Below are 11,809 nucleotides of genomic sequence, written 5' to 3' on the forward strand. Positions count from 1 at the left end.
GAGGGAGGGAGAGAGAGAATAGAGGCTGACCATGAGCACGTGGAGAGAGAGGGTGGAGGGGAATGAGGAGAGAGAGGATATGGAGCAAGAGAGCAAGAGAGAGGAGGGGCAAGCAGTTCCTTTTATAGCACAGTCAGGCACACCTGGCTATTGCCAAGTAACTGTGGGGCAGAGCTTAGACTAAATGCCAACAGCTGTTGTACTCCTGAACTCACATGCACAAAACAACTCATCAAGCCATCATGGATGGGGGAAGAGCACATTAGGCCCCATCCCCCCTTGGGAACTATAGGCAGTAATGGTTGGTAGGTGTTACATTCCTCAGTGGTGTGGCTGCCATAAACTGCCCTTGCTCAAGTAAACAACTCATATAAGCAACCCTAGTTTTACACAGTATGACGATGAAGGCACCTAAAGAGCTTAGCCACACTGAGAGTTTGTGGTCTGAAAAATTCGTTTTCCTATAGCTTTATGGATGTTTTTTCTATGGTATTCTCTACATGTATTACTCAAGGTTTTATTGCTTCAATGAAACACCATAACCAAAAAGCAAGTTGAATTGCCGGGCATGGTGGCGCACGCCTTTAATCCCAGAACTCAGGAGGCAGAGGCAGGCAGATTTCTGAGTTCAAGGCCAGCCTGGTCTACAAAGTGAGTTCCAGGACAGCCAGAGCTATACAGAGAAACCCTGTCCCGAAAACAAACAAAGAAAAAAAAAGAAAAAACAAAAACAAAAAAAAGAAAGTTGGGGAGGAAAAGATTTTATTTGGCTTACAATTCTACATCACTGTTCATCATTGAAGGAAGTCAGGACAAGAACTCAAACAGGCAGGAACCTGGAGTCAAGAGCTGATTCAGAGGCCATGGCGGGTGCTGCTAACTGGCTTGCTCCCTGTGGCTTGCTCAGCCTGCTTTCTTACAGCACCCAGGACCACCAGCCCAGGGATAGCACCACCCAAATGGGCTAGGCCCTCCCCTATTGATCACTAATCGAGAAAATGCCCTATAGCTGGATCTTATAGAAGCAGTTCCTCGGGGCTGGTGAGATGGCTCAGTGGTTAAGAGCATTGACTGCTCTTCCAAATGGTCCTGAGTTCAAATCCCAGCCACCACATGGTGCCTCACTACCATCTGTAATGAGATCTGACTCCCTTGTCTGGAGTGTCTGAAGACAGCTACAGTGTACTTATGGATAATAATAAATAATCTTTTTAAAGAAAAAAGAAGCATTTCCTCAGCTGAGACTCCTTCCTCTCTGAGTACTCCAGCTTGTGTCAAGTTGACACACAAAACCGGCCACTACCCAGATATTCACTTTACATATAATTAGATAAAATTTGTTTTTCATATTTTATTCATTTGTTTCATGTTTATATGTATGTGTGTGTGCATCTCATGGCACTTGTGGGGCTGTCAGAGGCAACTAGTGGCTAACTCTATCTTTTCACTATGTAGGGTCTTCAAGAACTCAGGTCTTGGTACTGGAGAGATGGCTCAGTGGTTAAGAGCACTGACTGCTCTTCCAGAGGTCCTGAGTTCAATTCCCCAGCAACCACATGGTGGTTCAGAACCATCTGTAATGAGATCTGATGCTCTCTTCTGGTGTGTCTGAAGACAGCAATAGTGCACTCATATACATAAAATAAATAAATAAATAAATAAATAAATAAAAGAACTCAGGTCTTCAGACTTAGTACCATACAGTCTTACCCATTAAGTCATCTTGTGTAAATCTAACTTTTGTTAGATGTAATTGTTGTCTCCATGGTTTACTGCTTCCATCTGCTAAGGTAGACCTAGCCCTGGAAGCTTCCAGCCTCTATCAGTTAAGGTTCACATTGTGGAAGCACATTATGAGCTTGTCAAATGCAAGATTTATTTATTTTGTTTTGTGTATATAAACATTTTGACTGAATTTATGTATGTGCATCACATGCATGCATGGTGCCTGAGGATGTCGGGAAAGGGTATAGGATACCTTAGAACTGAATTCCTAGCGGTTGAATACCTAGGAATAACCTAATCAGTCTTCCACAGCGGCTATATCGCTGAGAACTACATTTCCCAGAATGCTTGGTACGGCACGTTCCTATGACGTCTCGAAGAGTTTCCGAGCCCTGATTCCTGTTTCCCACGGCTACAAGGCATTGCATTCTGGGATTGATTCTTACGTTTCCGGGCCAGCCCCTCACGGCTCGAACTAAACTTCCCAGCAGGCAGAGCGCTTGCCTGCGACTCAAAGATGGCGGGCCGTGAGAGTCCGCCGCCGTCTGCCCCGTCAGCGGCTCCAATTTCTTTCGGGTTCACTCGCACGTCTGTCCGGAGGCGACTGGCTGACCTCGGAGATGGCGAAAGGCAGGCCCCAGAGGAGAAAGATTTCTTGGCGACCGTGGAAGGGAGGGAGCTGCAGAGGTGAAACGCCGGGTCTTTCACGTTTTGGAAATCGGTGAAATGGGCTTAAGCAGGAGGGCAGAGTAAGAGTTGTTTGTCCTGGTGACAGTGGCCTGGAGAGCCTGAAACACTGCCTCGGGAAATTTATGGAGGTAACCAGGAGTGGCGGCGGCAAATGCCTATATGTCAGGGAGGCTGGTGCAGGAGCATCAGGAATTGAACGCTAGCCTGGGCAATTAAAAAAAAAAAAAAAACAGGACGACCATAATACTTGAAGGGCAAGAAGAGGGAGGTTTGTTAGGTGGGTGAAGTGGGGCCTGAGAACCAGAGGTATAGATTCCTCAGAGGAAAAGTCGTTGGGACTTGAGGATGTGCGCCTTTTGAGAAAGGGAAAGGAGGGAAAAATGACAGGATTCTTCCTGTGTCGACTGAAATTGTGGGAGATTCTCCGATTTGGAGAACGAGGCCAATTCAAGTTTGGGGCGGCCATCAGCAGTATAATTAAGAAACGAAGGTCCGAAAGGCCTAAGTGGGGGACTTCTAAAAGGCAGTTGGCCGGCCTGGAACTGGGGAGAATCTGGACTAGAGGTGGTGATTTGTAGGCTATTGTGGTTGAAGGCCTAAGACTTGATTCCCACAAGACACACTTAAAGAGAAATGATCCATGGTTGTAATTCCAGCACTAGGAGGTTCCACCAGGCTGACTGAGAGTTTATAAGACCAGCCTGAGCTAAATCGTGAGATGTCTCCAAACAAGTGAGTGGATCTGTGAACGTGGACAATAGGACTGGGCATTGCTCTTTCTTTCTTTCTTTCTTTCTTTCTGGCCATTGAAATTGATTTTCTTTGTTTTGTTTCCTACCCTCCTTTCTCTCTTGATATTTATACTTTTCTTTCTTTGGAGGGGGTATCAGGACAGGGTTTCTCTGTATCCTGGCTGTCCTGGAACTCACCCTGTAGATCAGGCTGGCCTTGAACTCGGACATCCTCCTGCTTCCGCCTCCTGCGTGCTGCTGGAATTAAAGTCATGTGTCACCACTGCCTGCCTGATATTTCTGCTTTGTAATACGTCTACTTTCCCAACCTTTTTTTCTCTACATTAGTGTGAACCCTCCAGAAGCCCCCAAGGAGTTGGTTATCCCGTTGATCCAGAATGGCTCTCGCAGGCAACCTCTGTCCAAGAACCCTAAGCCATCTTCAGAAACTAGCAGTGTGTTGATGTCAGACGGTGTGTTGTCCCTGGCTGTGAAGGAACTCATTGAGGGTGAGTGGAACCTTTCTCTTTGTTCTGCCCCAGTGCAGATAGAAGAGGAAGATGTTGGAAGGATAGGGTGTAGCCTCATTGATCCCTCCCATTCTTCCTTAGAATCCAAGAAGTCTCTGGAGGAGAGAGAGAATGCAGGCGTTGACCCCACGCTCACTATCCCCATGATCCAGAAAGGATGTACTCCCAGTGAGGAAGGATCAGACAGCGAACCTCAGGCTGAGACAGTGAGCGGCCCCTCTGCCTCCCTCCTACACTTTTCCCTCTGCCCTCGCTGCCTAGCCTCCTTGCACATAGCAGGAAAAGTGTGTGTGCATGTCCCAAAGCCCTGCCAATTAGTCTTTCCTCCTTCCATCCTTATTAGAAAAATTAACTAAATAGACAGGGTATCTTAAAAACATCCTTGAATTCTGGGATGATGTGAATGAGGTGGACAACAAAGTAGACAGAAAATACAGATGCCATGAGGCAATGCACTGTTTGGAGCTGCATTTGCCTGTTTCCTCTTTCCTTCTTTCTTTGGTCTGATTTCAGCCTGCAGTGCTTGAGGAGCACTAAGGAAGCCTACTACTGGATTGCAGTGAATGATGAGGGGTTGGCCAGTGGATGAAGGCAGAAAGGGCCTTCTGAGCTCCAGAGGGCTTCTGTCTTTTACTGTGAGTGAAGTGAGAGCTAAGGGCATGTCTTGAGCAGACAAGAGTTATAACAGGGTCCCCTTTGTCTGCCCTGACCAAAAATGACTAGGAAGTGATGGTAGGGAAGGAAGAAAGGAACCTAATCTAGGATAGAGGTCGAAAGGACACACACACATAGGAGTGGCTCAAGTGAGGACTGGAAGAACAGTTAGGGTTTAGTGAGAGAAGAACCATCAGAGTGGGCACTCTTTTTTTTTTGTTTTTGTTTTTGTTTTTGTTTTTGTTTTTGTTTTCGAGACAGGGTTTCTCTGTATAGCTCTGGCTGTCCTGGTACTCACTTGGTAGACCAGGCTGGCCTCAAACTCAGAAATCCGCCTGCCTCTGCCTCCCGAGTGCTGGGATTAAAGGCCTGCACCACCAGGCCCGGCGCCAGAGTGGGCACTCTTAATGGCAGCAACAGTCCAAGAAAGCCACACTTATGGGAAATCACTGTTATGGGTCAATCTAAGGCAACTTGCAGTGTGCTGAGTCACTGGAAAGGAATGAAGAAATGACAGCAGAAGAGATGGAAAGTGTGTTTGTGGAAGTAAAGTTTTGAGCTCACCTTCTTAGCTCTTTACCTTTTTTTTCCTTTTGACACGGGTTTCTCTGTATAACAAACCTCTGGCCATCCTGAATTCACTTATGTAGACCAGGCTGGCCTCAAACTCACAGAGATCCACCTCCCTCTACCTTCTGAGTGCCAGGATTAAAGTTATGTGCCACCGTGCCCAGCTATATTTTAGCTTTTATTCATACAGTTTTTGTGATGCATCCTCTTTATCGGCTGAGCTGCTCTCAGCATTCTGGTGTGCTTTCTTTTTTTCTTTTTGAAACAGTCTCATGTTGTCTAAGCTGGCCTTGAATTCACTCTGTTGACAAAAATGATCTTGAACTTCATGCTTACAACTCTAATAAGGCTTTGTGGTCTGCCCCACTTTTTTGGAGACAGGATCTTGCTGTATTCTTGACTGTTCTGAATTTCTATCAAATTTCTGAATTTCCTCAAATTCACAGAGATCTGCCTGCCTCTGCCTCCCAAGTGCTGGAACTAAAGGTGTGCAAACTACATCCCACTTTGCCTCCCTTAAAAAAACAACAAAACTCATTTTTTCTTTTTACTTTTCATGCTTTGATTAGAATCCAGGACCTTCCCTGTGCTAAAAATGCCTGTTATTGAGCCATACTTCTTGCCCGTACTTCATTTTATCCTGTTCCGGCCTTGACCTCATCTCTCTAATTTCCCCCTCTCCAAGCCTCCATACCATCTACATCTCAGATGACCACAATTCTAGCCATCCATCCTCTCAGCTTAAAATCCTTGCAGCCAATCCTTGACTTCCCTTTTTATTTCCTATTCTGCACATAGACTATCAGCCCAAGCTCATCATGTCCACTTCAGTAGCTCCAGAAGCCAAGAGCTTCTTTTTTTTTTTTAAAGATTTATTTATTTATTTATTATATGTAAGTACACTGTAGCTGTCTTCAGACACACCAGAAGGTGTCAGGTCTTGTTAAGGATGGTTGTGAACCACCATATGGTTGCTGGGATTTGAACTCTGGACCTTTGGAAGAGCAGTCGGGTGCTCTTACCCACTGAGCCATCTCACCAGCCCAGCCAAGAGCTTCTTAGTCATCCACATTACTAGCATCCTGGGCAGAGGCAGCATCTGGACTAAGTTTCTCATGGGTCTTTCTTGGGGCTCCCATGTTACTCTTGGTCCCATGACTTTCCCAGTTCTCATTAATTCCTTACCATCTCTGTTTCCACCTTTCCTGTTGATTTCCATGGTTCTTAACCATACATACAAAGTCTTACTGTAGGCCCTTTTTTTGCTTGTTTTGTGGATTGAGACAGGGTTTCACTGTAGCTCAGGCTGGCCTTGAGCTCACAGAGATAAACTGCTCCCACCTCCCAAGTATGCCCTTTATTTTTACAACCAAGTTTGTTTGGAGCAATCTTCTCACAGTCTCATCTCTTCTGCTATCTTTTATCAATTATCTGATTAAATGTCATTTGTGGCTCCTATCTCCCTTTGAATTCCCTTAGCCAGGTATTTTTTGAGTTTGGGTTTGGCTTTGAGATTGGGGGTGGGGGAAGTCCCAGCATGTTGCCCAAGCTGGTTTCAAATTCTTGGGTTTAAGCTAGACTCCTCCCTCACCTCATACACAGCGGGGCCTACTGGACAGTGCCACTTTATTTTTAAATGTGTCACTGTTTGATGTATCCTGTTTTCAGAACTCTATTTGTTGTATATCTTGACAACTAGAACATCATAAGGCCCAACAGACTTTTTCCATTTTATTAATTCCTTATCCTCAGCATGTAAATAAAATAGCACTTTCCATAGAAAAGGTCCCGTAAATCTTTTGAAAGCATGTGGATATTTGTTGAAGCTTAGTATGGTGGTCCATGTATTAAATCCCAGTACTTAGGAGACAGAGGCAGGCCGATCTCTGGGTTTAAAGCCTGCCTGGTCTGGTCAACAGAGAAAGTTCCAGGACAGCCAGGGCTACATAGTGAGAGCCTGTCTAAAACAAACTGGGAAGAAGGGGCAGTAGAACAGTGGCTCAGAGTTAAGAACACTTGCTCTTATAGAAAGCCTGGGTTCAATCCTAGCACCTACATGACTCACAACCATCCATACCTCCAGTTCCGGGGTATCAAATGCTCACTTCTGACCTCCACTGAAACCAAACACAACACACATTATGGATATACATACATATATGTAAGCAAACCATTCAGACACATAGCATAAAATAATTCTAAAAAAGTTTTATTGTTACTAAAAGACTCGGGGATGGAGGAGCAGAGTGATAAGAAATGAAAACTGTCCTTCAAGCTATCTGTTCAGGGGCCAGGGCTGGAGAAAGTCAGCCCATGAGTGGCAGGCAGCGAGTGCATGGCAGAGGACCCATTCCAAGCAAAACCTGACTCTCTTCTCTTGCATGACCAATAGGTGCCGGAGGAAGCCGACTATGAGGCAGTCCCTGTGGAGGCCTATGGGCTGGCCATGTTGCGAGGCATGGGGTGGAAACCTGGCAAGGGCATCGGCAATACCTTCAGTCAGTGAGTTTGATGGGGGGTGGACAGTGGGTATAAATAAGACCCCTGTAGTTACATTTACTCTAGAACCATCTAGGTGGTGAGGGAGGACATTATCAACCTCACCAGTTCAGTAGTCACCCACTACTGTTTCAAACTGTGGTTTCAGCCGGGCAGTGGTGGCGCATGCCTTTAATCTCAGCACTCGGGAGGCAGAGGCAGGCAGATTTGTGAGTTCAAGGCCAGCCTGGTCTACAGAGTGAGTTCCAGGACAGCCAGGGCTACACGGAGAATCCCTGTCTCGAAAAACCAAAACAAAACAAAAAAAAACAAAAAAAAAATCAAACTGTGGTTTCCACAAGCGTTGTTACTCCAAAAGAACAAACCAAAAAGCAAACAACCTCAGATTTGTCTTCAAAACACTAAGGTCCTCTTTGTGGATCAAGTTCCTCATCTGAAAAATGCAGGCGGTACTGACCACAGGTTTGTTGCAAGAGTAGGATTTAGTCCCTAGTAAACTAGCAGAAACTAAACATCTTTTTTTTACATTTATTTATTTAGTATATGTAAGTACACTGTAGCTGTCTTCAGACACCCCAGAAGAGGGCATCAGATCTCATTACAGATGGTTGTGAGCCACCATGTGGTTGCTAGGGTTTGAACTCGGGACCTTTGGAAGAGCAGCCAGTGCTCTTACCCACTGAGCCATCTCTCCGGCCCCAAAACTAAACATCTTTCCTCTTATTTTATAGACTTATAATCCTTTTGTGTAGCCCAGTGACACAAGCTTGCCTACCATGTAAAAGGTCTTCCATCTGTAGAACTGAAAGCAAAATCCCTTTGCAGTTGTAAATCCCAAAGAATTTCTAAGTCATTTGGTAAGCCAAATGCGACTGTGATTGATAGTGAACATTCTTTATTGTTCCCCTTGCTCTGTGTACATATTATATGATTTCTTCTGTAAAGATATTAGTATATTTGTTTATACAAACCTAATTTGGCACTTGTAGATAGGAGTGATAAGAGTATATGGGACAAGTTAATTTAGTTACACTAAATGAAATTGCTATGGGGGCGCTAAGAGTGAGGCTCAACAGTAGAATGGCTTATGCATTGAAGCCCTGAATTTGACCCCTAACACCACAAAAAATAAATGTTGGCATTTTTATAGCTCACAAAGTCCTTATATGGTATCAAAAAGGGTAATTAAATATAGATGCAAGCTGGTGAGATGGCTGGGCAGGTAAAGGCCCTTGTCTGTAATCCTGATGACCTCAGAACTCACGTGCCTGAAAGAGAATAGTCCCTCCCACCCCCGAGCATCTGATTTTCACGTGTGTCGTGGTGCACAAGCATACACAAGTAAATCAACAATTAAACCAAGGATTGCTGAGGTGGGTTGGATGTTGGAAGGCTTGCCTTTTATACTCCTACAAGCTTATTTTTCTCTGCAGGGTAGTGAAGCCCCGAGTCAACTCTATAAGGCCGAAAGGCTTAGGGCTAGGTGCCAACCGGATGGAGGCTCAGGACTTGGCCTCCACAGGCTCTCACCACCCATCAAGACCAGATGGGGATCGAGAGAAGGATAAGGAAGGCCAACCTCAAGGGCTGGTGCATGGAAGAGCTGTGGTTGTCCTTTCTGGCCCCTACCGGGGCCTCTATGGCAAGGTAAGAAAACACGTTCCTGAAGCCATGTCAGATAGCTGGTGTGAGGAAGCCTGGTGGTTAGGAAAGGCTGCCAGGTGTCATGGTACATGCCTGTAATCCTACCATTACAGACACTGAGGCAGGGAGATCACAAATTCAAGAGCTGCTTGGGTTCCATGGGAAATTCAAAGGCAGCCTAGCAATTGTCCAAAGTAAAATAAACATTTTAAAGGAGTAGGGATCTAGCTCAGTAAGTAGGAAGAGGCACCAAGCAGAAAAAATAAAACCATAGTGAGTTCAAAGCCACCCTCAGGTATTTAGTAAAACTTGTACCCAAAAAACAAGGGGCTGGGGAGATAGCTCATGCAAAAGAGCTTCCTACCCAAGCTTGAAGACCCCAGAGCCTGTGTAAAATTCAGGTAAGTGTGGCAGCTGCAAGGCCTTTGAGCCTCTGTCTCAACCAGAAGGGAGAAAAGACCACATCCCATAACTTCCACGAAACTTAGGTATTGAAGCTGAAGAAAGCATGCTAACCCAATACCTAAGAAACTCCAACAGGAGAATTGCTGCGAGTTTAAGGCCAGCCTGGGATATATGACAAACACTAGTCCGGGCTGGACCCTGTCTTGAAAAAAGTGAAAGCTGAGGAGATGTCTCAGTGTGTAAAGTACCTGACTAGCATGCAAGCATGAGGACATGAGTTTGGATCCCCAGTACCACAGAAAAGCCAAACATACACCCATCTATAGCCCAGAGCTGGGGAGGAGAGACTTGAGGTGGATCTCTGGGATTCATTGGCCAGCTAGCAGAGTTGAATCAGTGAGCTCCCAGGTTCACTGTCTCAAAAAAAAAATGGTGGTGGGGGCTGGAGAGTTGGCTCAGCAGTTAAGAGTACTTGCTGCTCTCCCAGAAGACCTGGGTTCAATTTCCAGCACCATGCAGCTCACAACCGTCCAGTCCCAGGAGATCCAACACCCTCTTCTGGACTCAACAGACACCAGGCATGCACATGACATGGTATACAAACACATACATGCAAGCAAAAATACGCTGCTCACACATAAATAAAAATGTCAAAGAAGTAAGGTGCTTCACACCTTTAATCCCAGCACTCAAAAGGCAAAGGCAGGCCTGCTAATAGAGTGAGTTCCAGGCTAGCCCGGGCTATCTACATCTACATAGTTTCAAAAAAAAAGAGGAAAAAGCATTAGGTAACAAACATTTAAGGAAGCTACCTGCTGTCGACATCTGTTTTCCACACACATCTGCACACACCACACATACAACAGATACGTACATGTAGACCACATTCACACAAGTCTTCATTTTCCATTTTGCTAAGGGAGACACTGGAACGTAGCCTTGGTCCCACTTCAGGAGTCATGGTTTGGGAGAAGAGACAAAGGAACCATGCCTGCTCCTAATCACCAAAGGTCACAGCGTATGTTTGGGCATAGTGGTGTACACCTTGAATCACAGCACTCAAAGACTGGTGGATCTCTAAGTTATTAGCCAGCCTCTGCTACCTAGGAGAACTCCTATTCCAAAACAAAACAAACAAATACAAGGGTTACAGCCTGCTCAGAGACAGATAGAGAGACAGCGGGAGCCCAAGCCTGGTGGAGGTAAGGGCTAGAGATTTTAGGCCTAGCAGCAGTAGTCCATTCACGCTCTGCCTTCTCCCTTCCTCCTTCCTTCCCACCTTAGGTAGAAGGCCTAGATCCTGACAATGTACGGGCCATGGTTCGGTTGGCAGTGGGCAACCGCATTGTGACTGTTAGTGAGTATTGCCTGCGGCCTGTTTCCCAGCAGGAGTATGATAGCAACACCTCGAAGCCAGGTGAGTCTCTTAGAGCTGGAGACTTAGAAAAGCATGGGGACAGGCAGGCTCTCCAGATCTGTAAGGAGAAAGCGCACTGTGTGACTTCCAGTCAGAGGTCAGGGATGAGAAGCAACAAGTGTAGTTTATTTACTTTTTGTTTGATGGTGCTGGGATTAGAACCAGAGCCTTGACAGTGCTTATCAGTCTCTAGCAATGAGCCTTACCCTCAGCCTAGTTTGTTCAGTTTAACTGAGAAGAGTTTGATCTAACACCATGCATCATCATCCTCTCTGAGCAGTAAGAAATGGATATGGAATCCAGTTTCTACCCCAAGAAGTCCTCACGTATTTAAAGTGGCAGTCCCCTCTTTCGCTAAATATGAGACTAGGGTTAGGGTATGAGCAAGGAGAGGCTAACAGAACAGTGATGGTTGTGGGAGGGACAGCTTGGAGGTGTCTGTGGCTCTCTTCCACTCTTGTGAACACTAGGCAGTTGACTCTGCTGTCTTTATGAACACCAGGCACTTGACTCTGCTGTCTTTGTTGTGGGCCGGGTGGTTGAGAGGGACTTCTTGAAGGAGGTGGATTGGGACTTGAAGGAGGTGGATTGGGAATGGGGCCTTAGCCAGGAGGACAATGACCCTTGGATGGAAATGCCAGTGACACATTAAGGCTTTCTTCTTGCTGTCCCTATACCTCCTCGAACAGGCCATGTGAGCAAAACTTCCACAGAGCAGCAGAACAGGGCAACTGGAACAGCCTCATCATTGAAGGCCGTACAGAATCAGGAAGACTCAAAGAGGAGGCAGAAGGATTCCGAGAAGAAGCGGAAACACTCTCCCGACCGGTAGGAGCTGGTCCACTGGACTTGCATGGGATGGGGTGGCTCAAGGAGTCAAGGCAAGGGGCTGGTGAGATGGCTCAGCTGGTAAGAGCACCCGACTGCTCTTCTGAAGGTCCTGA

The 11,809-nt window shown here is 46.0% G+C and overlaps 1 protein-coding gene across 3 annotated transcripts in view; it reads left to right on the forward strand.

Annotated features, from left to right (window-relative positions):
- Nucleotides 1-2,241: 2,241 nt before the first annotated feature.
- The window catches only part of Gpkow (G-patch domain and KOW motifs), an 11,750-nt gene continuing 2,182 nt past the window's right edge, over nt 2,242-11,809 (forward strand). The window contains exons 1-7 of one of the 3 annotated variants that reach the window (XM_021188319.2): nt 2,242-2,412; nt 3,495-3,655; nt 3,758-3,882; nt 7,293-7,402; nt 8,833-9,046; nt 10,733-10,865; nt 11,555-11,693. In XM_021188319.2, coding sequence (XP_021043978.1) covers nt 2,243-2,412; nt 3,495-3,655; nt 3,758-3,882; nt 7,293-7,402; nt 8,833-9,046; nt 10,733-10,865; nt 11,555-11,693 — 1,052 coding nt within the window. In that variant the 5' untranslated portion in view covers nt 2,242. The other 2 variants (XM_029533959.1, XM_029533958.1) reach the window with 2 other exon arrangements.

This window comes from Mus pahari, chromosome X (genome assembly GCF_900095145.1).
Source record: "Mus pahari chromosome X, PAHARI_EIJ_v1.1, whole genome shotgun sequence".
NCBI classification, from domain to species: Eukaryota; Metazoa; Chordata; class Mammalia; order Rodentia; family Muridae; genus Mus; species Mus pahari.